Here is a 27,117-nt window from a genome sequence, read left to right on the forward strand (position 1 = left end):
CCTCTTCTTCTTCTTCTTCTTCTTCTTCTTCTTCTTCTTCTTCTTTATGGTTCTACGTCCCCACTGGGACTTGGCCTGCCTCGCTTAAACCTAGTGTTCATTAATCATTTCCACAGATATTGATTGAAGGGCTTTCTTTGCCTGCCATTGCATGAATTCGTATATTGTGAGGCAAGCACAATGATACACTATGCCCAGGAAGCTGAGAAAATTTTTCCGACTGGAAGGGGAATCGAACCCGCCGTCTCCGGATTGGCGATCCATAGTCTTAAACACTAGGCTAACTGAAGACCTTTAACCTTCCTAAAACCTCCTGAAACGCCCTGAGACGCCTAGAAACGTTTTGAAACGCTTTGGAACGCCTCTTAAACTTCCTTGAAATCTTCGTGAAATTTATCGCCTGAAACGCCCTGAGACGCTTTAAAACGCCTTGAAACGCTTTGGAACGGCTCTGAAACTCGCATTAAACTTCCGTGAAATTGCAAGCCTCTTAGGACCCCTCCTCTTGGGAAACTCGCAAGAAATCTCATGAAATGCCCTGAAACGCCTAGGAACGCATAAAAATGCGTTGACACGCACTAAAATGTTTTAGAAGCCTTTTAAACCCCCATGAAACTTTCGAGAACCTCTGGAGTCCCCTAAAACCGCTCCGAAAGCACCTCAAACGCCCTGAAGGGGCCTGTCCATAAACTACGTAGACCCGAAGGAGAGGATGGGGGGACGGGGGGTCTGGCCAAAGTCTACGGTCCATACAAATTTTGAAAACTTTGTATGGACGACAGTCTACGAGGGGAAGGGGGGTCTGGGAATCCAAAATTGACTCTACGTAGTTCATGGACAGCGCCAAATGTGCTCTGAAACGCATCGAAACTTCTTGAAACGATTTGTAACGCCACTGAAATCCCCCATGAAACCTCCAAGGCTCCCTAAAACCTCTCTGAAACATCATGAAACGCCTTGAAACGTCTCTGAAACCCCATGAAATCTAATTGAAGCCCCCTAGAACCCTCTGAAAGCTCCTGGAACGCCCTGAAACGCTTTGAAATGCTTTGCAACACCCTTGAAACTCTCTCGCCCGGAAAAGCATTGAAACGCTTTACAACGTCTATGAAAGTTCTCTCATTGTAAAGATTTTTAGAAAAGCTGGCAGAAAGTCAATTTTCGAACATGTCTTCAATGGATTGACGTATATCAAGCATTCATATTTAATATCAGAAGCATTCAATGTCATTCAAAGAATTTTAAAATATTGATTTTATGTCTTGTTACAGCACTGAATAGCTGCTGGTGGAAAAAAAATTGAATTTTTGATAAAGAAAAGCTCGATTTCTACAAAAGTCTAGTAATATTCGTTATTCAAATGATTTAAAGAGTGTATACGAAAGTTCTTGTGTATATCATCTTCAATGGAGCGAGAGATAAAAATAACACTTTTGGCTCCAAAATTGGCATTACAAGTTATTAGTACGAGAAATTCTCACACTTCGACTTCAAAGTGTCTTACAAATCGCTCGCCGCTTCTCCCATCGGGGATATTCCTTTCAATTACTCGTTTAAGTATACAGAATCTATTAAGAAAAAATGCAGCTGCCAAGAGTTGCCAAAACATCAGTGCCATGATGATATGTATACTGTAAAATTGTATAAAAATCAGCCATTTTGTTCGGATTTCGTTCGAAGAAATCGACAAATAATGAAAATGTCATAAATATAAAATTGAGAGCTTAATCATGTTCCAATCCATTTGTTTAGGGTAAAACTAGCAGACTACTATGATTTGATAATTTTTGCAGGTATTTTCATATTATGATCACTGTGTGAGCCCCCCTTACAACTCCCTTGAAATCTCTCTGACCCTTCCTTATTAAATTTCAAAGGAGAAGGGTCAATCCCCAGTGCATCTGCTATCCACTTGCCATTCTCAAACTTCTTTGCAACCTTGAAATTCATTTAGGTAATGAACTGAATCCATTTAGGTAAACAATAGGCAAACCCGGCTCATTACCTAGATGGAGGTTTGCTGCCCCTCTTGGCATGTCAGTTCCATGTTGTTTTTCAAAGCGCAACTTTTGGTTCTATAACTCCAATTATTTTCAAAAAAAAAAATGTATTCACTTCATGTATACCCTTTCCGTAGGATATTGAGCTGTGAAATGAGACGAGAAAAATATCAAATATGTTTCAAATGTCACTCACGAGGACAAAAATATGATTCGCATTAGAAACGACATGGGACTGACATGCGAAGAGGGGCAGTTTGGGTGTTCAAAGATAGCAACATATGAGATGGTCTTAATCTTCTGAAGCTGAAGACAGTTTTCTTCTCATTCTAAATACACCAAAACCTCCATTAGGGTACCGAGTCGGGACTGCCTAAATATTTTAAATAATTTCTGAGGGTCTCGAGTGCGTTACATGGGGTCCGAGGGGGTTTTAGAGGGATTTCGAAGGCATTTCAGACAGCTTTAGATGATTTCTGGTGAGTTTCAGAGGCGTTACTCAGGCGTTACGTAGGCATTTTCGGGGGTATATGAGGGTCTCAGGTGCGCTACATGGGGTTCGAGGTGGTTTTAGGGGGATTCCCAAGTCATTTAAGGCAGCTTCAGATGGTTTTTTGCGAGTTTCAGAGGCGTTACTCAGGCGTTACGTAGGTGTTTTTGGGGGTTTCCGTGGGTCTCAGGTGCGTTACATGGAGTCCTCGGGGGTTATAGGGGGATTTCAGGGCGTTTTAGAAAGCTTCAGAGGATTTTTGACGAGTTTCAGAGGCGTTACGCAGGCGTTTTCGGGGGGTTTATAAGGGTCTCCGGGGTGTTACAGGGAATTTTAAGGGGGTTAAGGGAGTCTACAGTAAAATACATTTTGGATCATAGCTAGTAAGCTTCAGGGAGATTTTAGCGGCACTTTAAAACGTTTCTTGAACGGTTCAGGTGGTTCCAGAAGAGATTCAACACATAAAAAAATATTCATGTAAAATTCAGCGAGAAATCATGCACATAATGGGAATGCTAGAGTTAGCGCATATTTACATGAGATATCATGTAAAATTTCGTTACGATCGTGTAAATTTCCGCTAATAGTCGCGTAACCGGTTGGAGTCCAAGATGGTTGACGTGTTTAGCAGATTCCCGGTTGCCAATGCTCCCGGAACCACTGTTTTACAATGTCAACACTAGGGTGGGTCTTCGGAACCGTTTTCTCAGATCAAACCTTTTTTGGTTCCGTTTAGGGTCCTGAGTATCTGTGCAAAATTTGAGCGCTATCGGTTGTGTCTACACTTTGCGCATTGTAATTGGCTTCTTTAACGGTGTTGAGATAATTCGATATTCTGAATCTGCATGTCAAACTGAGCCGAAATTCAAATTTTCATGAATTTTGAAGCCCGGGAACCTATTTAAAAACCAATTTGAAGTTTGTATGGGAGCGATTTGTCGAATCACCCCTCATCGGGTTTTGTACTGGGCGGAGCTGTCAAACAGTTGCCCAGCTGTCAAAAGGTGATTTCAAAAAATTGCTTTGAAATTGATTTTAGGTACCAAAATAAGGTTCTAAAAATCTGAAAAAAATCATAGTGGCTCAGAAAAAGGTGCTCTTTCGTATAAAAGCAAAAAATCAATATATTTTTTTAAAATTAAAAAACCCAATTGAAATTTATATGGGATTTTGTATAGGAAAACATACTTTTTTGCATTTTTGTTATAAGTTGAAAAAGTTAGTCTGAAACTTTTTAACCGATACTGTAAAATGATAGCCTAGGATGATCTGAAAAACTTTGTTGAAGACCACAAAGCGATCCGATGCTTGTAAAAATAGTTATAACCAACGAACCACATGCATGTGTTTATGTTTTAACATGTAAAGGAATAACAATAGCAACAAAATCCTGCTGTTTTGCCAAGCAATGCCAACGCTATAACTTTTTTCATAAGCATCAGATCACTTCGCAGTCTTCGACAAAGTTTTTCAGGATACCCTAGGCTATGTTTTCATTTTATTGATTACAAAAAAATTGAGCTTGTCATGACAGAAATGCAAAAAAAGTGTGTTTTCCCATGTAAAATCCCATACAAACTTACACTTACAAACAACTTACAAACGCTATGCGCAAAATGTAGACATAACCGATATTGCTCAAATTTTGCACACTTATTTGGGTGCTGAAATGGAATCAAAAAAGCTTTGATCTGATGGGATACCATTGAATTTTTCATTTTTCCATATAAACGATGACCCACTCTAGTCCACACATTCTTTCAAATAAGACATTGGAGGAATTCCACGGAGTCATGTCAGTCGATCCTGAGCGACCATTTCAAAAATATCTGAAACTTTGCACAGTTTTTCAATTTCATATAAATCGCCATTTTTTGATATTAAACCTTCATATTCACTCACGACTAACTTTTCAAAAGGGTGTATGCGAAAATAGTTCTAAAATATTCTAAAAGCTGTACAGCAAAAACGGATTGTTCGATTGTTATAAATTTTTCAGCAAAATTAGATAACTAAATGATGATTCCTTAGAAAATATACATTGTAAAAAATTTCTTTTTCTACTTTGAAAAAATATGATATTTGTCACAAAAACTCAAATATCTCAAAACCCTATCTTTTCACCAACTTCAATTTTTTAGGGGAAATGGCCCATTATATCAGCTATCTACCATAAAATTTTGGTGATGGTAAACTGATAAACAAAAAAGTTATGACATTTCAAACATTTCACAATTTTTACATTTAGTAACAAAAAAAAATTTTTTCTGTGTAAATTATTTCGAGAATTATATTTTGATGCTGATTTTATTGTAAAGGCTACCGCCTGAATTAAACAAGTTGTTTTCATGATACTTTAGTTTGATTATTCGTAATTACTATAGTATCTATTTGAAACTTAGACGCGATCCAGTGTTGTGATCAAAAATATTGAGATTATCATACTTTTTATTGTACGTGACTGGTGAAAAAATCCCTTGATAGTGTTGAAAAGTTGTTGATTATAAGAAAAATGGAATTGAATTTATTTTTAAGACAAAAGCTGTATAATAAAAGTTTTTTTATACGCGTATACGTCTAGTTTATCCGCAAAAAAAATCCCTCTTAAGAGAACAGACTTTATGATCGGAAGAATGCGAGTAACTTCAACAACAACAAATGCATAAGAGGTACATACCACAGACAAACAGACGAAACGCCTAGAACAATTTTAGTGAAAATTCATCGCCCAGTTCACACTATCACCACCTGGTGGAAATGTTTCACGAAACACTGCGTTGTGCAATATCGTCATCAGAAGGCGCTAGTGTGAAACGTCAAACGCAAAGAAAAACGATGGGCGCTCTTCTTGTTATGAAAGCCACAACCAAGATTCAAAATGATCGTTGAAGGCGTGGTCAATGAAAATTTCGCCAGTGTTACGTTTGTTTGTCTGTATACATACCTGACAATGCTCACGAAAAAAACAAAAAAATACTACCGCTATGAATATTAAAAATTGTATAGTATTTTTTTTCTTCAGCCACCAACACCAAACAAGTAAGTTAAAATTAATAAGTGATTTTGTTTATTATAATCTAACGAACAAGATGAACAGTCGCTTTCTCAAAGGTCTTCAACTCAACGCTCTCTTGTAGACCGTTTGATGAAAAAAAATGTTCAAAAGAGTTACGAAATGTCACCGAAAGCACCATAGATAAACTGAAAGAGACTGGTTATGCCCAAATGTCCACATTGTGTACAAAATTACGCATTTGCACGTCCTGCCGTCTAGAATTTGACAAACGAGCCATCTGTATATCATCGGTAAAGCAAAGCGCAGGAAGTTCGAAAACGACAACAACTGAGAAATTGCCATCAGCGACATCTGTTTAAACAATTTAATTACGCCCCTTTTCAAAAATGCCCTGTAATATTCTTCAACATCTATACCCATTTCAATATTTTTAACGTTGCAAAACACGCTTTCAACATTCATCTTGAAGAAGAGGGAAAACACTTGTCCTCAAATGTAACAGCAAATTAATGAATAAACGACTAATGCGCGGAGGGCGTGATAAAATCGGAACATTACGGTACATAGTATATTATATTATATGTATATATAATATATAATAAAAACAACTTGTTTTACTCACGCAAGGCCATTAACAATAAAATCAGCATCAAACTTCAATTTCCGGCCGAAATAATTTACACTAAAAAAAATTATTACTAAATGTGAAAATTGTGAAATGTTTGAATTGTCATAACTTTTTTGTTTATTTTCATGGTAGATTGCTAATACAATGGACCGTTTTCTCTAAAAAATTACGTTGGTAAAAAGATAGGGTTTTGAGATATTTGAGTTTTTGTGACAAAAATGATATTTTTTAATGTTAAAAAAGATTTTTTTCACAGTGTATATTTTCTTAGGAATCGCCATTTAGTTATCTAACTTTGCTGAACAATAAAATCAGCATCAAATCGCGATTCCCGGCCGAAATAATTTACACAGAAAAATTTTTTTTACTAAATGTAAAAATTGTGAAATTTTTGAAATGTTATAACTTTTTTGTTTATTAGTTTACCATCACCAAATTTTTATGGTAGATTGCTAATACAATGTACCGTTTTCCCTAAAAAATTCAAGTTGGTAAAAAGATAGGGTTTTGAGATATTTGAGTTTTTGTGACAAAAATGATGTTTTTCAATGATAAAATAGATTTTTTTTCACAGTGTATATTTTCTTAGAAATCACCATTTAGCTATCTAACTTTGCTGAAAAATTCATAACAATCGAACAATCCGTTTTTGCTGTGCATATTTTTGAATATTTTTGAACCATTTTCACATACACCCTTTTGAAAAGTTAGTCGTGGCTCTAAATAAAAATTTGATATCGAAAAATGGCGATTTAGATGGAACTGAAAAACTGTGCAAAGTTTCAGTTCAATAGAAAATCATGAATTAAAAATTTTCCTTAATTTTGATGCTGTTGCTTGGAATCGCTCATTGGTCATTTGAATTGGTAGAAAAAAATCATTCTTTCAGAGTTAGAATTTCAGGGTCAGAAAAACCCCAATACAACATTTTCTTAATACCTCAAGAAGGTTAATAATCTTAACTTACCGAAACACATCGTTCAACGCTTCGTAACGAACCACCAGCAGAAGCACTTGGAAAGTAGCCACAACCAGAGTCAACATGAACGCAAAGCCGCACACAAAATGGAACAACATTCCCGCGACATTCAGTCGATAATCCGAAGCAAACACCACCGAATGGATGTACTGGTATGACCCATAGATGACGATACTCATCACAAAGTGATACCCGATGCTGATGACCGATCTCATATGGATCCGCTGATGGTCGATTCGTGCACGTAACCCCACTACCAGAATCTGGTCCATATGGTTCAGCTTGTGTAGGACCCGCAGGTTGTTGCGCCGATTTGCAAAGGCACTGATTATCGACACCAGAATGGCCGTGTAGAACAGCATGGTGAAGAAGCTTTCGGCACGACCCAGAATACGGGACCGATATTTATGGGAGTATCCTTCCCGCATGACGTAGCTGAATACAGCGTAGACGTAGAACAGCACGAAGAACACGGTGTACAGGAAGGAGTGCCAGAAGCGAAAGGACTTCGATGCTTTGGGGTAATGGTCCAGAAGTGGTGTGAATCCGAATACTTTCAGGACGATTTGCAGCGGTCGGATCGATTGGAATAAGTTGTCAACTTTGAACCAGTACATTATTAACGATGTGGACGTTGTTGAAGGAATGCCAGTTTGGGACTAAAAACATCTGGAATCGAAATGATGCAAGTGAAAGCCATGAAATGTGATACCTATGTGCGGTTTGTTTGCTTGCTTTGTTGACAGGGGTGGGGCTTAGGTGAAACTTCCGATTGATTTTGATGAATTAGGTGATAGTTGAGGTGTTTTGTTCGATCGGCTCTACTAAGGAGCTACACTAAGGTGAAATGATATGTGAGTATAGGAAATTAGTTTCATCAAAATTACCTCAATAGTCGATTCAGCGCACGGAATCGTATGGCTATCGATATCACACAGAACGTTGCATGAAGGCACATTACTGCATATGATGTTAAAACATACTGCAACACGATTATAGTTCTTTTCACTGAGGAACAAACCTCGGCATGCCGTTCCATTATAGAAATACTACCTTTACAAAGTGCTGAAGAAACTATTACACTCAGAATAAGGCAGCCGTTCATGAACCAATACACACTTTTAAGCTCAACTACGAAGCCAAATCGTTTGAGCTGACAATCAGCGAAATGCAACACGTGTGGGACTTCCGATGTTTTGCTATGCAACTGCTGTCCTACAAACAGTGATACCAATATCAATGAACCGTAATGACTGTTAACGCTTTCCATAACGCGCCCCATGATTACTGATTTGGTCCTCTGGGTCACAGCATCTCCAACGGCGAGCTGCATTATCCACGCGTACAGCAGCATTACTGCAATCATAATCGAGTAGTTCAACACTTGCAAAATCCATCTTCTTGAAGTTCGTTTCGAATCGATGCTAAAAGCTGGAACAATTCCGAAAAATTTACACACCAAATTCATCCGATCGTAACAGGAATGGGCAGTGAGAGGTCGCCGCGATTTCCAGCGGGAAAACTTCCAAAAAGAATCCGATTTGCCGCCGCATTTCATAGTTGCCGCACAATCAACGCAACAACACCATGTATAGAACCGAATACGCCTGAGCACCGAACTGATTCAGACACACCGCCCGAATGAACCTGAAGCCGGCCAGAGCTCGGAGTGGGACCTGATACTATACAAACAATGTAAGATAAACAACGCCGGGAGAAGATCCATTTGTATAATTAATTTGCGGTGGCAAGTCGACGATGCTTCTTTGTTGCATTCCATAATAGGTAGGTACCTCTCGGCATGCCGGAATGGCGCGTCTGTTCGACTGGTAGCTAATGTAGGGCCACATACTGGGCAGTAATGAGACTAGTCTGCGGGATGATATTATAGATGGTAATTTTCATTCGTGTGAAGTCGCATTCCCTGGAAGCGAATTCACATTCGAAACAATATGTATGATAGCATTGGTCTCCAATTTGATCAATTTATGTATTTTATTGGATTGATAATGCTAGTTTGAGAAACCCTGAAGTGCCACAATATTTTTTTTTCGAATCGATTATGAATCTTTCATTAAATGAACAACTCACACTAACCTGGCGATTAACAACCCAAGTAACATTTGAATGTCTAATAAGCCTTATAGAGGGGTTTAAACCGTCATAAAACCTAAACTGTTTTATTTTGGTTTTAAAATGATCATAAGGACCTTTTCTAGTCTATTTGACTGAAAAATGTTACTCGGGAAGAATTCTAAAACGTTACGATCACAAAAAAAAAACATTCGTACAGAAAATCTCTGAAGAATCTTGATGAGGAATTTTGTGGAAACTCCTCTAAGAATTTTATATTGGAATTCTGGAAAAAAAATCTTGCAAATTTTGTGTAAAACTTTCAGGTGAGAAACTGAAAAGCTTAGCGGTTCCTCAGTCAGTAGTGAAGATAAACTTACATTTGATATTATAATAAAGTCGCATATATATATGTTTTCATGACCTCCAGAAATGGGAACGAGTGATAGCAAGACAACTTTAAATACTTGAACAAGAATTCTCTGCGGCTCCACAGTTATCTCAGGAAAGAGTATTTGTTAGTAAGATAGTGTTGGATGTTGGATTAGATTAGTACCAGTATGAATATCATCGGCTTCCGGTGAGTTTGCCTATTTGCAAAAAAAAGCAAATTACCTCAGCAGTCGATTCAAAGCACGAAAACGAATGCTTATTGTTGCCACTGTGAGCGTTGCATGTAGACACATAACGGCGTAGGATATCTGCACATACTGAGATATGATCATGGCTTGTTTCACCGGAACCGGAAGCTTTTCCTTCCACTCCAACACCATGAAACCAATCGAACATAGCACCAAGGACATCACATTGCTCAACGCCAAGCAACTGTTCATGAACCTGTAGAAGCTGTTTAAGTCAACTGTGTTACCGTATCGCTTGAGTTGACAATCCGTAAGATGCAGCAGGGCTGGAATCTTTGACGATTTTCCATGCAAATGCTGTCCTACCAACATCGCCACCAATATCAGCAAACCGTAATGGCTGTGTATGCTTTCCATTATGCGCCCCATAATCACTGATTTTGTCTTCTGTATTACAGTTTCCATGATTGTAAGTTGCGTTATCCAAATGTACAGGATCATTGATGCAATCATTATCAAATGGTTCAACACTTGAAAAATCCATTTCTTATCAGCTCGATTTGGAGAAACACTGAAGGCTGGAACTATCCCGAAGAATTTACACACAAAGTTAAGCCGATCGTAGCAGGACTGCGCAGTAGGAGGAGTCTGCGCTTTCCAGGCGGAAAACTTCCAAGAAGAACCGGATTTGCCACCGCATTTCATATCTAACGAACAACCGGTCACTGTCGCGTCGTGCAGCGTACCGATACCGAATGCCACTGGGCACTAAACTGATTCAGGAATACCACTCAAGCAAACCTCAGGCTGTCTACGGGGTTTGGAGTGAGACCAAACTGACCGCCGCAATGCAAACAATATAAGATAAACAGAAATGGGAGGGGATCCATTTTGTATAATTAATTCGTGGCAACGCGAAGTGTGAGTCGATGAGCTTCTTCCGTTGAGAGGGATTCCATGATGCCGCGGTATGGTGCCCGTTCGGCTATTAGCGCGGAACCCCACCGAGAAATAACTGCAGTAGAAAATTGCCACCAGCAAACTAGACACCGTTCCCGAGCAGAAGGGCATACCTTACAAATACCGTGCAAAGAGCAACCTGTGTTCTAATATCTCAAGTTGGTATTGTTATATTATTCTACGCAATGTTAAGAGAACACCACAATAAGGGGCCGTCCATTAAGTACGTCACGGTCCTAGGGGGGAGGGGGGGGGGGTTTTAAAAGTGTGACAAGCAATGTATTAAGTATAGGAAAAACCCGTACGAAGGGGGGAGGGGGGATCGAAAATTCCCGATTTAAGCGTGACGTACTTAATGGATGCTCCCTAATAAATGGTGGTATTTGAGCAAAGTTTGGTATTGATGTGGTATTGTTGATTTAGCTGGAAAAATAACTGAATAACAAGATTTGTTATTACATCATGGAGCTATCGAAAAATGTTCAATTTAATAGCAAGACATGTTATTACTTTGTTATTTCATACCTTCTGGTTAACAAATAGAGCACTTGAAATTTATGGTATGCATACATTATTGAAATAACAAGACTTGTTGTTTTTCAGGTGTTATTTATACAAAATTATGGTATTAATTATTGTTATTTTGCCTCTTATGTCCACACCTAATGAAGGGCAAATCGAGGTATAATTTTATTTAAGATAAATACCTCGATATGTTATTTTGTTGCTATCTTTTCTGCTCGGGTTGTGGAGTGAATCATTGTTCGAGCTGTACGCAACAACGGCGGCTTAGTTGACATCTGAGTTTGTTGCAACAATTACAGTGTTACCATGGGCAATAAAATCAGAGCTGATTACTCAAGGTTTTTAAAATTTTGGCGCTCTTACACTGGTACGCCACCCCACCACGCAAATAACTTCAGTATTTCATCCTATGAGCATTATTTGGATGTCGATTTTTCTTTAATCTGGCCGTTATTTTTTAAATGATAATATAAACAAACTGCCCAGTGGAAACTATTTCTAGCAAGTGCATCTTTTTTGTTGAAATGACGTGCAATCACCATAAGCTTTTTCACATTATTAGAAATGAATTCCTTGGAGGAGTTTCTGGAAGACTCATGGACGATTCCTCAACGGTTGAAAGACGTAGATCCCAGTGATCAACAACCCCCCCCCCCCCCCACAGCTCCGTTACTTCTTAAATTTATTTTTCAAATTCTATTCTTCAATAATTCATTGCTCTCTAATCTCTGAGAAATCCCTTGTAAAATTTCTGGAGTAATCTAACGTAATAAAAAAAAACCTTAGAGCCAGTCCATAAACTACGAATACTAGGGGTTCTCAAACTTTTCCAGCTTGCGACCCACACTATCACTTTTATAGGTTGTGATAATCTTACGTTACGTAGCTCTCAAACTTAAAAAAACAAAGTTTTTTTTAATTTATAGTGATCTTTTAGTTTTTTGGAAAAGTCTAAGAAAGGTTAAGGTTCTCAAGTTTGCAGCATCAGTTAACTCTTAGTCTCTAAATTTTGAGATATGATTCCAAGTTTTTAATATATTTAACCAATCTGGCTCTAGACATAGTGGTAATTTAATGCTTCTGCAGAACTTTAAAATATACATTAACATTAAATATCGGTTGAAAATGTTATAAATATTTATTCACAACGAGTGGATGAACATCAAGTAGTTTTTAGAACTTTAGTACTGCTGGATGGTCAGATGAGTCCTCTTGAAAAAAAATAATGATATCCTTATACACACTTATTATATTTCCATTTTTATTGAAATCACTTTTTAGTTGTTCCGTTAAAGTTCAGATTATCGACATTCATCTGAATTTCACAGAAGTTCAGCTTTACTGAAGTTCGGTAAAAGCAAGGTAACTTGTCGAAATTTGTTATTTTTTTTTGCTGATTTTTTGGTATTTCTAATGTTTTGATATTTTAACTACTGAAACTGGCGTGTAAGTCTAACAAAAAATGCTAACTGCAAGTAACAATTTTGAATTGAGGAATTTTGAGGAAAATCTCTGCATTTATGCCTCCTGTTTGTATGGAAAATATATATTTTGCTCTTATCCATTCGCGTCTTTCATATCTTATTGCAAACTGGGGTGCAGCAAACAAATCCAATTTAAAGGAATTGCAGGTCATTCAAAACAGATGTCTAAAAACAGTTTTTAAAAAACCCATATTGTACCCCTCAAAGCAACTGTATACTGAATGTCCTGAATCGATTTTACCTTTGAAAGCTCTTTACGAAATTCAAATTTTGCTTCAAATGCACAAAATCTCTACAAACTAACTGTTCCATTACAATTATAGTCTGTCAATACTTCAAGCAAATAGAGCATCTCGACGGGAAGGAAACTTTTATCTAACACGTCCTCGAACTGAGTTTGGTCGAAAAAAGATAACGTACATCGGAAGTAAACTGTATAATGAATTGCCTACTTTTATTAAAAGCTGTAATACCTGTCATTCGTTCCAAAAACAATTAAGACTACATTTCAAGCGACAAATTGAGCATTTTCTCTGTTAGCCAAATAACAAACTATCTGTACAAATCACATTTTTTTTCAATCTGAATTTACCGTAAATTAAGACACAAATAGAGTATTCTATCTACCATAATTGAATTGTTACTGAAGCAGTGCATTCCAATAAAAACTTTTGTAAGAAGATGTTTATGTAATATGAAACTATCGCACTAGAATAAGAATAGCACCTCCTTCAAAGAGCTATCTGCTCACTGGATGGTGCACTAGATATTGAAATTATGTACATATATAGTTGTAAGCATGTTAACTAATGTATAAAATATGAATAAATAAATGAATTGAAAAGAAAAAAAAAAAACTACGACCTATTTTTTTCCCAGAACACAAGTAAAATCTAAAATTTTACCCTAATCCTAAAAGTTTTAATTTAAAACTCATAGTTTCAGAATCGATTTCAGAACGCAGACAGTAGTTTCGATATTCAATATACTCCAGACAGGACTTATAATACACAATTTTGAATGAAATTATTATTTTTTTTCTACGAAATTCTAGAAATAACACTTCTACAAATGGATTCTCCAAGGAAGCATTTTATAATTGGAAAATGGCTAGCAATAGCATTCGACATGAGTTGATAAAGACTTCGCGACCCACCAAAAATGGGGGTTGCGACCCATAGTTTGAGAAACGCTGACGTAGACTCTTAGGAGGGGGGTTTTCTTTTCTGGCCAAAGTTTACGCTCCCTAAAAATTTAAAAATTTTGTATGGACTTAAGTCTACAAGGGGAGATGGGGGTTTTTAGATGACCAAAGTATAAGTATATGTTGTTTATAGACAGCACCTCAGAGGTATTTTTTTTAACAGATCCAGATATGAATTTCGGGAAGGGGGATTTCTGCAAGAATCTTTGGAGAAATTGCCAAGTAAATTTCTAAGGTATTTTCTCATAATATTTTTGGAAGAATTTCCGAAAAAATAACCGGAATAATTTCGTGTTAACAAGAATAGCTTGAAACATTGTGGGCACGAAACTTTCAAAGGCATTACTAAAAACACCACATAGGAAAAACTGGTAGATATTTTTAAGAAACTTGTGATGAAATTCAGGGTAACTGATTTCCACTTTACACCTTTGTTCGTATTGGAAACAACTCAATATCGAACCATTCGTTGTTGCTTTGGGTTGTGTGTCTGCTTTAGTGTTGGACAATTTTAAATCGGTGTTCGCAACATCGATGTTTTTGTTTCGATTAATCGATTTTTCGAATCGATGTTGAAGCCCCACAAAATCGACCGAATCGATTTTTCTTTCGATTCAAAAATATTTAAATTTTCATTTTTCCTCAGAATGCATTCTCTCAACGTTATATCAATTTTCGACACAGAATCGTGAAATCATTGGCGTAGCATTGCCAAAAAGTCTTCCAGGAGTTTTTCCAAGAATTTCTCCAGAAATTTCTCTAAGGATTCTTCCAGGAATTCCTCAAAATGTTTCTTCTCCAGGAATTCCTCCCAGATTTCCTCTAGGGAACTCATCCAGGGATTTCTTCAAGAATTCTTCCATAACGTTCTCCAGGCATATTCCAAGAATTTCTTCAGGGAAACCGCCAGGAAATTCTCCTGGAATTCCTCCAAGTATTCCTTCAGGGTTTCCTTCAGCTATTCCTGCAGCAGTTCCTCCAGGAATTTCGTTAGGAATTTCTCCACGGATTTATACAGGAATTCCTCCAGACACGGTTCGATGTACATTCTCAATTTTTGATATTAAATTTATTTAGATAAATAAATCATCCTATGAGCTTGCTGCAAATGGATCATTTTATGTTTTGCAACATTATATAATATCGAATCGATGTGAAAGCATCGATTCAAAGCATTCGATTAAATAGGTGAATCGATTCTGCTGGTCCGATTTGTATCGATTCACGAAAATCGATGTCTCAGACAAACTTGCCCAATGCTTGTCTGCTTGTCAGCTACCTAATTCTATCACAATTCTCAGTCAGGCCCGTGCACAGAAAAGGCGGCAAGGGAGGGTTTTTTTCTTAATTTTGGCATAGGGCGGAGGGGTGCCTAGTGTATAAAACATCGGCAATGGGAGGGATTTAACCCCCAAAACCCCTCCCTTGTCTTGTTGGGCTTGTCTTCAGTCATCCATTCGCTTCCGGTCCAAACCCTACGAAGCAACAGCAACGTATGAAAATGTCAGGCGAATGATGTATCGCTTTGCACTGGCGATAGGGTTGCATGGCTCACTTAAAACAGCCCATTTCCCGAGCAGAAAATAATAGCAAGTGAATAACATATCAAGGTTGAAAGTCTCTTAAATAAATACAAATCAATCAATCGACATATCAAGGTATTAATCTTAAATACTATCATACCTTGATGGGCCCTTCGTTAGGTGGTTATATGTGGCAAAATAGCAAAAACGAACACCATAATATCTTATAAATAACACCTAGAAAATAACAAGTCTTGTTATTCCAATAACGAATGCATACCTAGATTTTTTAAGCGCTCTATTTGTTATCCAAAAGGTATTGACTAACAAAGTAATGACAAGTGTTAATAATAAATTGTATATTTTTTTCTATAGGTCCATGATGTAATAACAAAACTTGTTATTCTGTTCTTTTCATTGCTAAATCAACAAATACCACACGAATACCATATTCTGCTCAAATACTTTCAATTCTTATTGTGATGTTCTCGAAACATTTTTTCAAATAACCCACACAGATAAAAATAATGACACTTACACGTCATGTAAACTTAATTTTGGTAATGTAAACTTAGTGTTATGATGGTTTACATGATATATCATGTAAATTTACGTTATTTGTCATGTAAAAACTCAGAGGCATGCTGAATTACATGACATATAATGGAAGTTTACATGATATTTCATGAATTTTACATGATGTGTCATGTAAACTTCTGTGATATTCCACGCTCCAATTATGTGCATCATATGTCATAGAATTTTACACTCTTTTTTCGATCTGTGCAGCAATAACGATTTCAGGACTTAAAACACAGTTTGCTCTTTTCATAGTATTTGTAAGGTATTCTCTTCTGCTCGGGTTGCTATATCTTTCTCGTCGCTTCAGCAAAGAGGAATGAATATGAGTAAAAAGCTGCCATATTGCATAGCTGTCTCACGCCATTTTTGAGCAGGCGATTTAAACCCTCGAGCAATCGCGTCTTTGACTACCTGCAACGACGCCACGCTCACGCTGTGTATCACAAGCGTGCATTTTTCGTGGTGCGTGTCTCAGTACACGACGCGACCGCTCCCGGGTTAACTTTTTTTCGCCAAATGGTCTATTTTCACATATAATTTCAGAAACCACTATCGGTTGTTCAGATACACTACACACTAAAAAAATCTCAATTTTAATAATGACACAATTGATCGAACTGCCTGAAAAGGCTTTGACATAAACATAAATGTGCCACATTTTTACACTTTTTGTGACGTACGTATTAAGTTTATATTGTTTGAGTTCTTCCAGCCATAATTTTAAATCACAGAACTGATAATTTAGTTCTCTTTGCTGTAAATTTACGCGATATGTTACAGAGACATAATGATTACTGATGTTGAACTGTCAAACAGCACCTTACAAAATCAGATGAAGATTGCAGTCGATCGGGAATTTGTTTATTACGAAGGTGAAACAGCATGAAAACCGCTCATAAATTTAACACCGAGTTGAGCCACAAACCTGGAAATGACAATCCGTTGCCATCAGCCGATGCAGTGGTAAACGAAAACAGCCACGCTCAGTGAATCAGAAGGCGGCTTTGTCTGCTTGGCTGCGATGACGGCTGTCTCAGTACATACATACACGCCGGCAGTGACGACGCGACAGCCGAACTGGCAAGTTCGTTTATGGTAGAAGATGTTCATCTTCGACTGCCATCTCTTCAACGTGGTGAGTCAGCCGAGAGAGCAAGATCAAGAACTGACACTCTGAGGATCGAAGTTCGAATCCCGAATGGAACTTTTTGTATTTTTTTTTTGTTTCATGCGGCGCTATAAATAGCACAGTTCTCAATCATGTATACAAGCAGCCGACGCGCTGAGCTGTAGCGGTAAAATTACATGAGTCAAACATTTTCCGTTTCATGTAAAAATAAGATCGCACACAATTTTGCGTCAAATGTGTTGCTTTTATATGTCGGACTTATATGACACAAAATTACAAGATTTTTTCGAAGTGTGTATGAAAACAACATGAAGTCAATTTGTCCCATGTTCAGTTTTGTCATAAAAATATATACTTTGTTCAGTTTAAACGCACATAAAGCTGTACCACAGCTCTAGCTCTAGCTCTAACAGGTCTCCAGTTGGTCTAGTGGTTAAGGCTATGGATCGCCAATCCGGAGACGGTGGGCTCGATTCCCGTTCCAGTCGGGAAAAATTTCTCGACTCCCTTGGCATAGTGTTTTATTGTACTCGTCTCACAACATATACAAATTCATGTAATGGCGGCAGGCAAAGACCAGCCCTTCAATTGATAACTGTGGAAGTGCTCAAAGTATACTAAGTTGAAGCGAGGCAGGCCAAGGCCCAGTGAGGACGTAGAGTCACAGAGAAGAAGAAGAAGAATAAAAAAGCTGTACCACAAATTAGGAAGAGTGAGAAGTAAGCAATGTAGAATTTTCAACGATCATATTGAGTAAACTGTGACGAGTAACCTGTGAATAGTGCAGAGTGTGGAACAGTGGGAAGCGACAGTAGGGAAGTGTTTACTAATTACACTAGTTTACAGCATTTTTGAACTCGGTAAGCTGATGATCATTTTTGGTGTAGAATCATGCCCTGAGTTCGAAAACGCGAAAGAAAAAAATCACAGTAGAGCGGAAATTTTTTCGACTTTCCATACAAGGTTGATGATTTGAAATCGATTTTTGTTCTATTTTTAAGCAAAGTCGCTCACTTCAAACATCTCATTCTCCGTAATCAATGCTCCGATTGAGCTGAAATTTTTACTGTAACTCGCCTACATATGGTATGTCAAATAAACGTCGAGAAAAAATGTTTAAGTTAGTTTTTTCTCATTGAAAAAAATACATTTCTTAAAAAAAAATTGGAAATTTTGCTAAAATTTAAGAAGATCGTCCCTAAAACTCGCCAATATCTTGAATTTCATCAATCTGACGCAAATCTTGTATTCAGATGATCGAATGGTATTGTATTCAGCTTTTAATTTATGGAAAAAGATTTAAAATTGGTTAAACAAAACGCAATATATTTGAATTTTAGTAAATTACATATTTTGAAAAGTTGCAAATCTCGATATTGAGCTAAAACTAAAAAACTGTTCTACTTAAAATTTTTTGAAGGTCGGTTTCGAAATCAGCACTAAATTGTGCTTCAAAAATTTTGGTCGTTGACAGAAGTTCACGACTTTCGTTTTATTTTGTAAACTTGTGTTATTATTAAGCAGTGAAAAGTGGCAGATGAGCAATTTGTGAATTGGAATGAGCAATAAAATGTGTGTAGTAAGAAATGAACGGAGCGGAATTAACAGTAAAAGTGACTAGTGTAAAGTAATCAGTAGTGTAAAGTGAGGAGTAAGAAGTAAGCATTCTTCACTGCACAGTAAAAAGTGGAAAACAAACAACAAGTGATCAGTGGAGAGTAAAGAGTGAGTAGTGAAAAGTAAGAAGTGAGAAATGAGCAGTGAAGAGTACTAAGTAAACTACAAGAAATAGGTAGTGAATGAGTGCACAATGAGGAGTGCGAAGTGAGGAAGGAAGAGTAAGTAATGATGAGTGCGCACTACGCAGCGAAAAGTGTGGAATGAGGAGTGAGAAAAAGTAAGGAGTGAAAAGAAATGTGCGGTAAGGGAGTGATTTTCTCGCTTCGAAATTATTATTATTATTATTATTAGTTCAAAATAATTGAATATAATAAATAAGAGAAGGGTGGGGAGGAAGTATTATGGAGTGAGGAGTGAGCTGAGAAGAGTTAAAAATGAGAAGTGAAGAGTGAGCAAAGAGAAGTCTGAAACAGTGAGATGTGAGTAGTGAAGAGTGATCAGTAAAAAATAAGAAATGTTATGTAATTGTAAGGAATGGGCTGTGGAAAGGGAAGTGTGAGGACTGTAATGAATTGAGAAGTGAGGATTGAAGAGTTAGCAGTGAAAAGTGACGGATGAGGATTGAATGAGAAGTGAGGAGGTATGGGTATTGAAAAGAGAATGTATAATAAAGTGAATCAGTAGTCTGTAGCGAAGAGTGCCAATCAGTGAGAAGTGAGTAGTGAAAACTCATAACCCAACCAACACACGATCGCATATGCTGTTGAATATAGGATGATCAAGTGGGGGTGATATGCAAACACTTTAGACACGGTTAAATGAAAGCATTACGCATACGGCCTTTACTTTAGCATCCTATTCTACATCACTTTGTGTTGACTGGGAAGTGAGTTGTAAGCAGTGATGAATGAAAAATAAGAGCGAGGAGTGCAAAGAAGTGATAAGTGTGAACAAGTTGGAAGTGCACTGAGAAGTGTTCATGTCCCCAGTCGGAGCACATTCCCAAAATTTTTGCTAGCAAGTTTGGTCACGTCAGCTGCGACAGAAGGTTTTTTACTGACGGGTCAAAAACAAATGATTCCACTGGATTTAGAGTATTTAATGAGCTTCATAGCGCGGCCCATAAACTTCAAAGTCCTTGCTCAGTATATGTCGCAGAATTGGCGGCTATACACTACGCATTAGAGCGAATCGCCTCTCTTCCCTCTGATCAATTCTTCATTTTTACTGATAGCCTCAACTCCATAGAGGCAATTCGTTCAATGAGGCCGGTGAAGCACTCCCCGTATTTCCTAAGCGAAATACGATCAATTCTGAGTGCTTTATCGAATCAATCATACAATATCACCTTGGTTTGAGTCTCTTCGCATTGCTCGATTCCGGGCAATGAGAAGGCAGACTCGCAACAAAAATGGGATGCCGGAGATTTGGGCAGGTGGATACATTCCATTCTCCCGCAGGTGTCGAAGAAACCGTGGTTTAAGGGGTTGGACTTAGGCCGACATTTTATCAAAGTAATGTGTCAGCTTATGTCCAATCACTGCTCGCTTAGCTCGCATTTCTATCGAATAGACAGCAATCGCTGTAGCTTATAGGCTATCAAGATATCAACCATGTTGTGTGGGAATGCCCCGAACACGGTATTGCCAGATCCGATTTATGCGCATCCCTCAGGGCCCGAGGGAAACCAGAAAAGGAAGGTATTAGAGATGTTTTGGGTAAGCTGGACCTAGTAAGCTCGTTTACGAGTTCTTAAGGAAAATTGACATAGTTGTCTGATCCCTTCCGCCGATTTGGTTGTCCACCTTGCTCCCCCTTGAAACCCTTTTGTTTGTATCGTTACAGGTTGTCGCTTGTCCACTCTTGGATTGACCAGCAGCAAAACGTCAAAACTCAACGCTACTGAATGTCAATGCAACCCGATTTTCCCATAATTAATTTGAAATTTTACAATAGAAAATATCGAAAAAGCAATAAAAAATTTATCGTATGCAATAAATAGATGACCCATAAAAAGAAAATGCAGAAAAATAAATACGACAAGCTCTGTGTGCAAATGGTCGAGCAATTGCTTACTGTCCGAACTCGCTATCGCTCGTCGGACCTAAAAAAAAATACATCTATATTTGCATTATTGGATCTGTGGATTTCCTAGAACCAAAACGAAGCAGTTACGGTGCATCAAATATCGGAAACTTAAGCGGTCTTCTGCCCAGGGCTGAAAATCGTAGCCATTCATTTATTTAGTTCACATCAAATTCATGATAATACTGAATCAACAATTTGCCGCCATAATACTCGATTTGCAGCTGCAGCTCTCCAACGTCGGTCACGCCCAACACTCGCCAGATCACGCTCCACCTGGTCCGCCCATCGTGCTCTCTGCGCTCCACGCCTTCTTGTACCAACCGGATGGTTAGCAAACACCAACTTTGCAGGGTTGTTGTCCGGCATTCTTGCAACATGCCCTGCCCACCGTATCCTTCCAGCTTTGGCCACTTTCTGGATACTGTGTTCGCCGTAAAGTGCAGCGAGCTCGTGTTTCATCCTTCTCCGCCACACACCGTTCTCCTGCACACCGCCGAAGATCGTCCTTAGCACCCGTCGCTCGAAAACTCCGAGTGCTTGCAGGTTCTCTTCGAGCATCGTCCACAACACACCTCCTGCAGCGCTACGATTCCGAACCCGCGGTCCTGCAGTATATCGGCGAGTATGCGGATGCTCCCGATGAAGTTGAGAGATCTGCAGTTCCACGTACCGAGCTTCCAATCGCAAGTCCCTTTTCGTCGCTGTGGTCGTCGCCATTGGTATCGGTTCGCATTCTTCTCTTGTTGATTTTCCGGTGCTAGTCTTTTTTACGGCTGGCTCGCAGGGCCTGACACCAGCCCACTAACCCAGGGAGCTGGGCTTACCTTCCCGGAAGCTACGGGTTCTGCATTGGCATTTTCTCCAACTACAGTGCTAAATAGCTAGGCTCGAGCGCCAGTCTTCGCCGGGGGTGGTGTTTTTAATGGGCGCCCAGGAGATGATATTTTACCTGAGCTTCCACCCCCGAAAATCGTCGCCGTACGACCATAAAAGTCGACGACGAGAACGAAAACTAGATCGTCATCGTTGCTCGTTCCACATCGGATGACTCATTCAAGCCAGCGAATCGTCGTGAAGGGCTTGCGTCGTGACGAAAACAAAATCTTCATTCGTTTTGTTGCGCTCTTCGTCCAAGTGTGTTGCCACCATCAACACATTAAAAAAAAAGATTTTATTAAAAAAAATAATTGCACCTGGAATCAAACAACGAAACTCCAGATTACCAATCCAGCACTCTTACCAACTGAGCTAGTGAGTTTTCACACCACCGTAAGTGCCGAAACGCCAATAAGAGCTATTCCCAGTCGTCGCTTGTTTCCAGGGAACAAAGAGGACGACGAAAAATTTGGTGAGTGACTATTTATGATTGAGCTTCGTCATGAAGCCCGCAGTCGGCGACGAAAACGCTAATCGTCACCGTTGTTCTTTCGGACGAAGATTGTTTTATTGTTATCTTCACGCAGTGGTGACGAGAAGGACGATTGTCAACCCTGCTTCTGCCACCTCAGTTCTCCAATCTTTTATACGGCTTTGCTTAATAATTTAGTTTTTGTCTATTGCATTTTTTTTAAAATTTGTTATTGCTTCTTCGATATTTTTTGGGCGATTTTTCTAATTTATTATGGAAAATTCTAAGTTTTTTGGTAGGAAAAATACACTTTTTTTGCATTTGTTTTTTTATTTATTTCATGATACAAATGCATTGCTCGATAATAAATAATTTATTGAAAATTTTGATTTATTTATGCATGATTCATTTGTTCATGGACTTTTTGTTATCTGTTATTGATTACATGCCTATTGCTTTATTGTGACTTCTATTTTTTCTATTTTACCCGAATAATCAATTTTTAAGTAACAAATTCAGTTCGTCCACAAAGTTCCAAGAAAAATAACCGAGTGAATTCCGACTTTGTATGGATTCGATCTTGCGGAAAAATTCTGAAACACCTCGTATCAGAATTTTCTCACATTGCTTCGCATCGCTTTGAAAAAATCCCATATAGTATACCCTTAAGAAAAGACCGAGGTACAGTCGGGTCTCCTATTAAATGCTGCCACCCACTTTACGCCCACCGTAATTCCCACGTTGTATATCAAACAATTTAGTTACTTTCTAGTATGTGACTTGCCTATAATGTAACTGAACTGCAGGCAAAAAACAGCAGGATTGGATGCAAAACAGCTGAGAAATTGCAATGGACGTAAAGTAAGCGTATTATAGGAGACCCAATTTTACGTGAAGGTTAAATAGCAGTTGAAAATTTGACATCATGTGGGCATCTTCGCAAGAACATGCATAAGTTGTGCTTTTGCTGTTTTGATTTGGAATCTACTCATGAGTAAAAAAACTACGTCTCCCTGTAATGCTTCAATCATATGAGTATTACTATCAGTAGAACATGGGGGAAATTGTGCAGATGTTTACAGCCATTTATTAAATTTTCTAATTTATTGGCTAAATTGAAAAATATGCTGACCAATAAATCGCTCACAAATTCCATAATAATCACCTGTCTGTCATATCAATATTGGCATGTTAAAATTCTGAATGTATACACTGAAAGCCTATATCCATAAAACATCTCTTGGTCATATACCATCGCTCATCATCGACGAAATGTAACATCTGACTCCCTTGAGTACCAGCATTAGCTGATTCCTTCGCACCTCACCTACCTTATCATCCGATTGATGGCCATAAATCGATCCCGGATCAGTAGCAACAGCAACGTCGGCTGGGTACACAGCTGGGCGTAGGAACAGAAGCAAATGAACTTCGTCAGTCTAAGCGCAAATCCCACGGTAACATGAAGCCGACGAATTTTCCACACTACTATGCACACCGCCATGCTGGCCACAGGAACTCCGAGCGAGGCCAGTTGCAGAAGCCGAGCGACTCTAGCCGTCCTGACGAATGCAAACGCAATCGATCCCCCACCAGAGGAGCACATTACGAACCCGGCGTTGGCTTCTTCCAGTCCCCGGAGCATTCGGTGCGTTTTATCCAGAGTATGGAAAGCGAACACCGGCACGGTAACGGCCATCACGTACTGGGCGATGTGAAAGATGTCCAACATCCGCTGGATGATGACCGAACCGGTGTTCAGTCGGATGATTTCCGACTCCAGGGAATGGCACACCAGCACGTAACCGTAGATGGCCACCGCAGCCAGGATGACCAGTGTATTCAACAGCTTGTAACGAAGGCGAGACCGCTTCTCCGGATCCGTTACCAACGGATAGAGTCCGCAACATTTTAGAACGGCTGTGATCTGGTGGTACGGTTTCAGGATGGCACTTTTCGATTCGACAGGAGGATGATCTGTCATGACTCAATGCTTAGCCGCAACTGGCTGACTGTTGGGTGGAGAAAATTTATTTGGCACAAGATAGCGCCGGCTGAATGTTTCTTTGTCTATATTTGATCTGGACGCGCGGGGCGAGTGCGACTAGTGTGGGAGTCACTGTTTGCTTGATTAGGAAATAAGGTGTGAAAACGAATGGTTGGAATTACTATTTGCAATTTGGATATTCGCATAACAGTGGTGGAAACCTGAGAAGTTTGGAACTATGTTGTTGAGCATCCATCCATATTTTTTGCGTCTTCTGCTCAAACTTGAAAAATATTAGGTATTTTCCTGCCGTTTTAGAGTATGAGAATGCATATGGTAGAACTTACCTAGATTGTTTACCATTAGCGTGGGTCAACGTTTATATCAGAAAAAAGTTTTTTGTATGTCATTTGAGGTCCCGAACATTGGGTTGATTGGTTATTTTCTAGAAAGTTGCTCATCATTATCTTATAAACACAAACCTCTATTTAGCTAGAATATATTTAGGTTAATCTTTTTAGCTCCCTTCATTAAGGTAACGTAACCTAAATAGAATTTGATAATGTTCAGAGCAGTTGGAGTACTAAAGATTGGGGATAAAGTTGGTTCACGGGAAAATCAGAGTTAAGAGGCGTTTACGGCGTGTAAAGTGTAAAAGTATCCGAGAACTCATTGGAGTTTAGACCTTCTGATCTACTAGCGTAATCAGTGACCTATTGGAACATTATGAATAAAATTCTTGCATGCGCAGCCCTATGCATATGTAACTATGTGTTGTCAAGCGGTGATTTCATTTTCTGTTCAGGGACCTCCAAGAACTCCCTTGAGTATAGGTGATAGGATCTATCTATGTAACGAACGCGAATCAATCAATTTGCATTTCAAACTCAAGTTGTCATTTTCCTTAAGTTATACAGCGCACCGCATGGCATATTGTTAGTTGCAATATGCGCATAGTTGATAATTCTCTGCTACCCAAGACAATTACGTCATAAACTAATCTTCTACGAAGGACCAAGAAAGAGACCCATAAATTGTAATGAAAATAGTGACGCACCGATAGTGGCGGCGATAACAAAGTAGAGATAATAAGAAAGGGACCCAAAAGATAATGAGTCAAATCAGGTAGAATGTATTGTACATTCATTCATATATATAAGGCTTAGCATTAGTAATAAAGTTAGTTCTAGACCACAGTTCTACAGTGTATGTTTTCTACATCCGAAAACCGTAAAGCTCCGGTGTCACATTTTTGGTGAACTACCAGAGAGGAAAGTACTCGCGACGTTGTGTTGAAATTGTGCAGTGATACCGGCGCGCGGAGATCAACTAGAATAAGTGGAAAGGACTCCGACAATATAAAAAGTTGTCGTAATAAATAGCTACAGTGATTGATTTTGTAACGTGGTTTACTGTCGCCAGGAGTGCAGTCTGAGTGTTGTGCATTGTCACAAAATTTAACTGTTACAAATCTTGAGCCAATAGTGGCAAACATTCGAAAGTTGTGAATAGATATTCACGAATCGTGTCTAAAATACCTTGTGTGTTGAATATTAAAACCCAGAGTGGTAATTCAAGTGAAACTAGGACATTGGACATTTTTGAAAATAGTGAAACTGCAGTGTGTGAATTAACAAAAAGGTTTGGAAATACCTTTAGAAGCTGTCATCAGAAGTGAACGCGCAGATCCGGCAAAAGGAAACAGAGAAGCAAAGTAGCAGCAAACAACCAGGTGAGAGTAAAGTGAACATTTGCGATGGCAAAATCAAAAGCTATGTTCCAATTCGTGGAAAATAAGAACGGAAACTGCCGTTTATGCAAGGAAGCTGACACCAAGGATAATATGGTGTCTTGTGACGATTGTGATAGGTGGTTCCACCTTAGTTGTGTGCACCTTAAGCATACGCCGTCACAAGAAGAGCGATTCCTTTGCGCCAAATGCGAATATCTGGAAATCGAACGAGCGACATTATTGGACGTAAAAGTGAAGTTTGATTTAGCGAACCAGCTAAATGAATCGCTGAAAATTCAACAAGATGTGGCAAACAGACGTCAGTCTGAAGGTTCTTTAAATGCGACGAGGCAAGCATTAATCAAGCTTCCAAAATTTAGTGGAGAGGCTCGTGAATGGCCGAAATTCAAAAGCATTTTTAAGGACACATCTGCCGAAGGTAGATTTACCAATCTCGAAAATTTATCAAGATTGGAAGAAGCTCTGTATGGCCAAGCTGCCAAGAGCGTGTCAAATTTGATGATAGGGGCTGCTAATGTTCCTAGAATAATGCAACGGCTTGAAGAAATTTATGGGAGACCGGAGGCTATTTATCAGCAATTATTGAACGAGCTGATAAAAACATTGAATCAACCCAAACTCCATACTATCGATATTGCTAACGCATTGGACGATTTGGTTGTGACAATGGAAACATTGGCCAAGCCAGAATTCCTTCATGATTATCGGTTAATTACTGACATAGTATCAAAGCTACCATTTAGTATGCAGATAACATGGACAGAAGCGCTTCAAAGAAATGTCAGTCAGCCAACTCTCCATGATTTGAATAAGTGGCTGCAAACTCACGCAACGACATTACGGAGATTAGCACCACCTACAAGAAAGGAACAAAAGCCCAGAATCAATATTCATAACAATCCTTCAAAAATGCAGTGCAACATTTGTAAGCATGAGCATCAAACGTTCAAGTGCAACATATTGAAAAACCTCAATGTTGAGCAAAGGCAACAACGAATTCAACAATTGAAACTGTGTTTTTCTTGCCTGAACAAAGGACACGGTAGTAAGTTTTGCAGAAGCAAGCGAGAATGCAAAATAGACGGTTGCAAAGGAATGCACAATCGTTTATTGCATAAAGCAGCCGTCGAGAAACCCAAGGAAAATC

The 27,117-nt window shown here is 38.7% G+C and overlaps 1 protein-coding gene across 3 annotated transcripts in view; it reads right to left on the minus strand.

Annotated features, from left to right (window-relative positions):
* Positions 1-24,483, minus strand: part of LOC109427062 (uncharacterized) — a 38,728-nt gene extending 14,245 nt beyond the window's left edge. The window contains exon 1 of one of the 3 annotated variants that reach the window (XM_062856942.1): positions 23,562-24,483. In XM_062856942.1, coding sequence (XP_062712926.1) covers positions 23,562-24,214 — 653 coding nt within the window. In that variant the 5' untranslated portion in view covers positions 24,215-24,483. Of the gene's footprint in view, positions 1-8,000; positions 8,840-9,801; positions 10,514-23,561 lie in introns of those variants that run through there. The other 2 variants (XM_062856940.1, XM_062856941.1) reach the window with 2 other exon arrangements.
* Between the last annotated feature and the right edge of the window lie 2,634 nt (positions 24,484-27,117).

This window comes from Aedes albopictus, chromosome 3 (genome assembly GCF_035046485.1).
Source record: "Aedes albopictus strain Foshan chromosome 3, AalbF5, whole genome shotgun sequence".
NCBI lineage: Eukaryota > Metazoa > Arthropoda > Insecta > Diptera > Culicidae > Aedes > Aedes albopictus.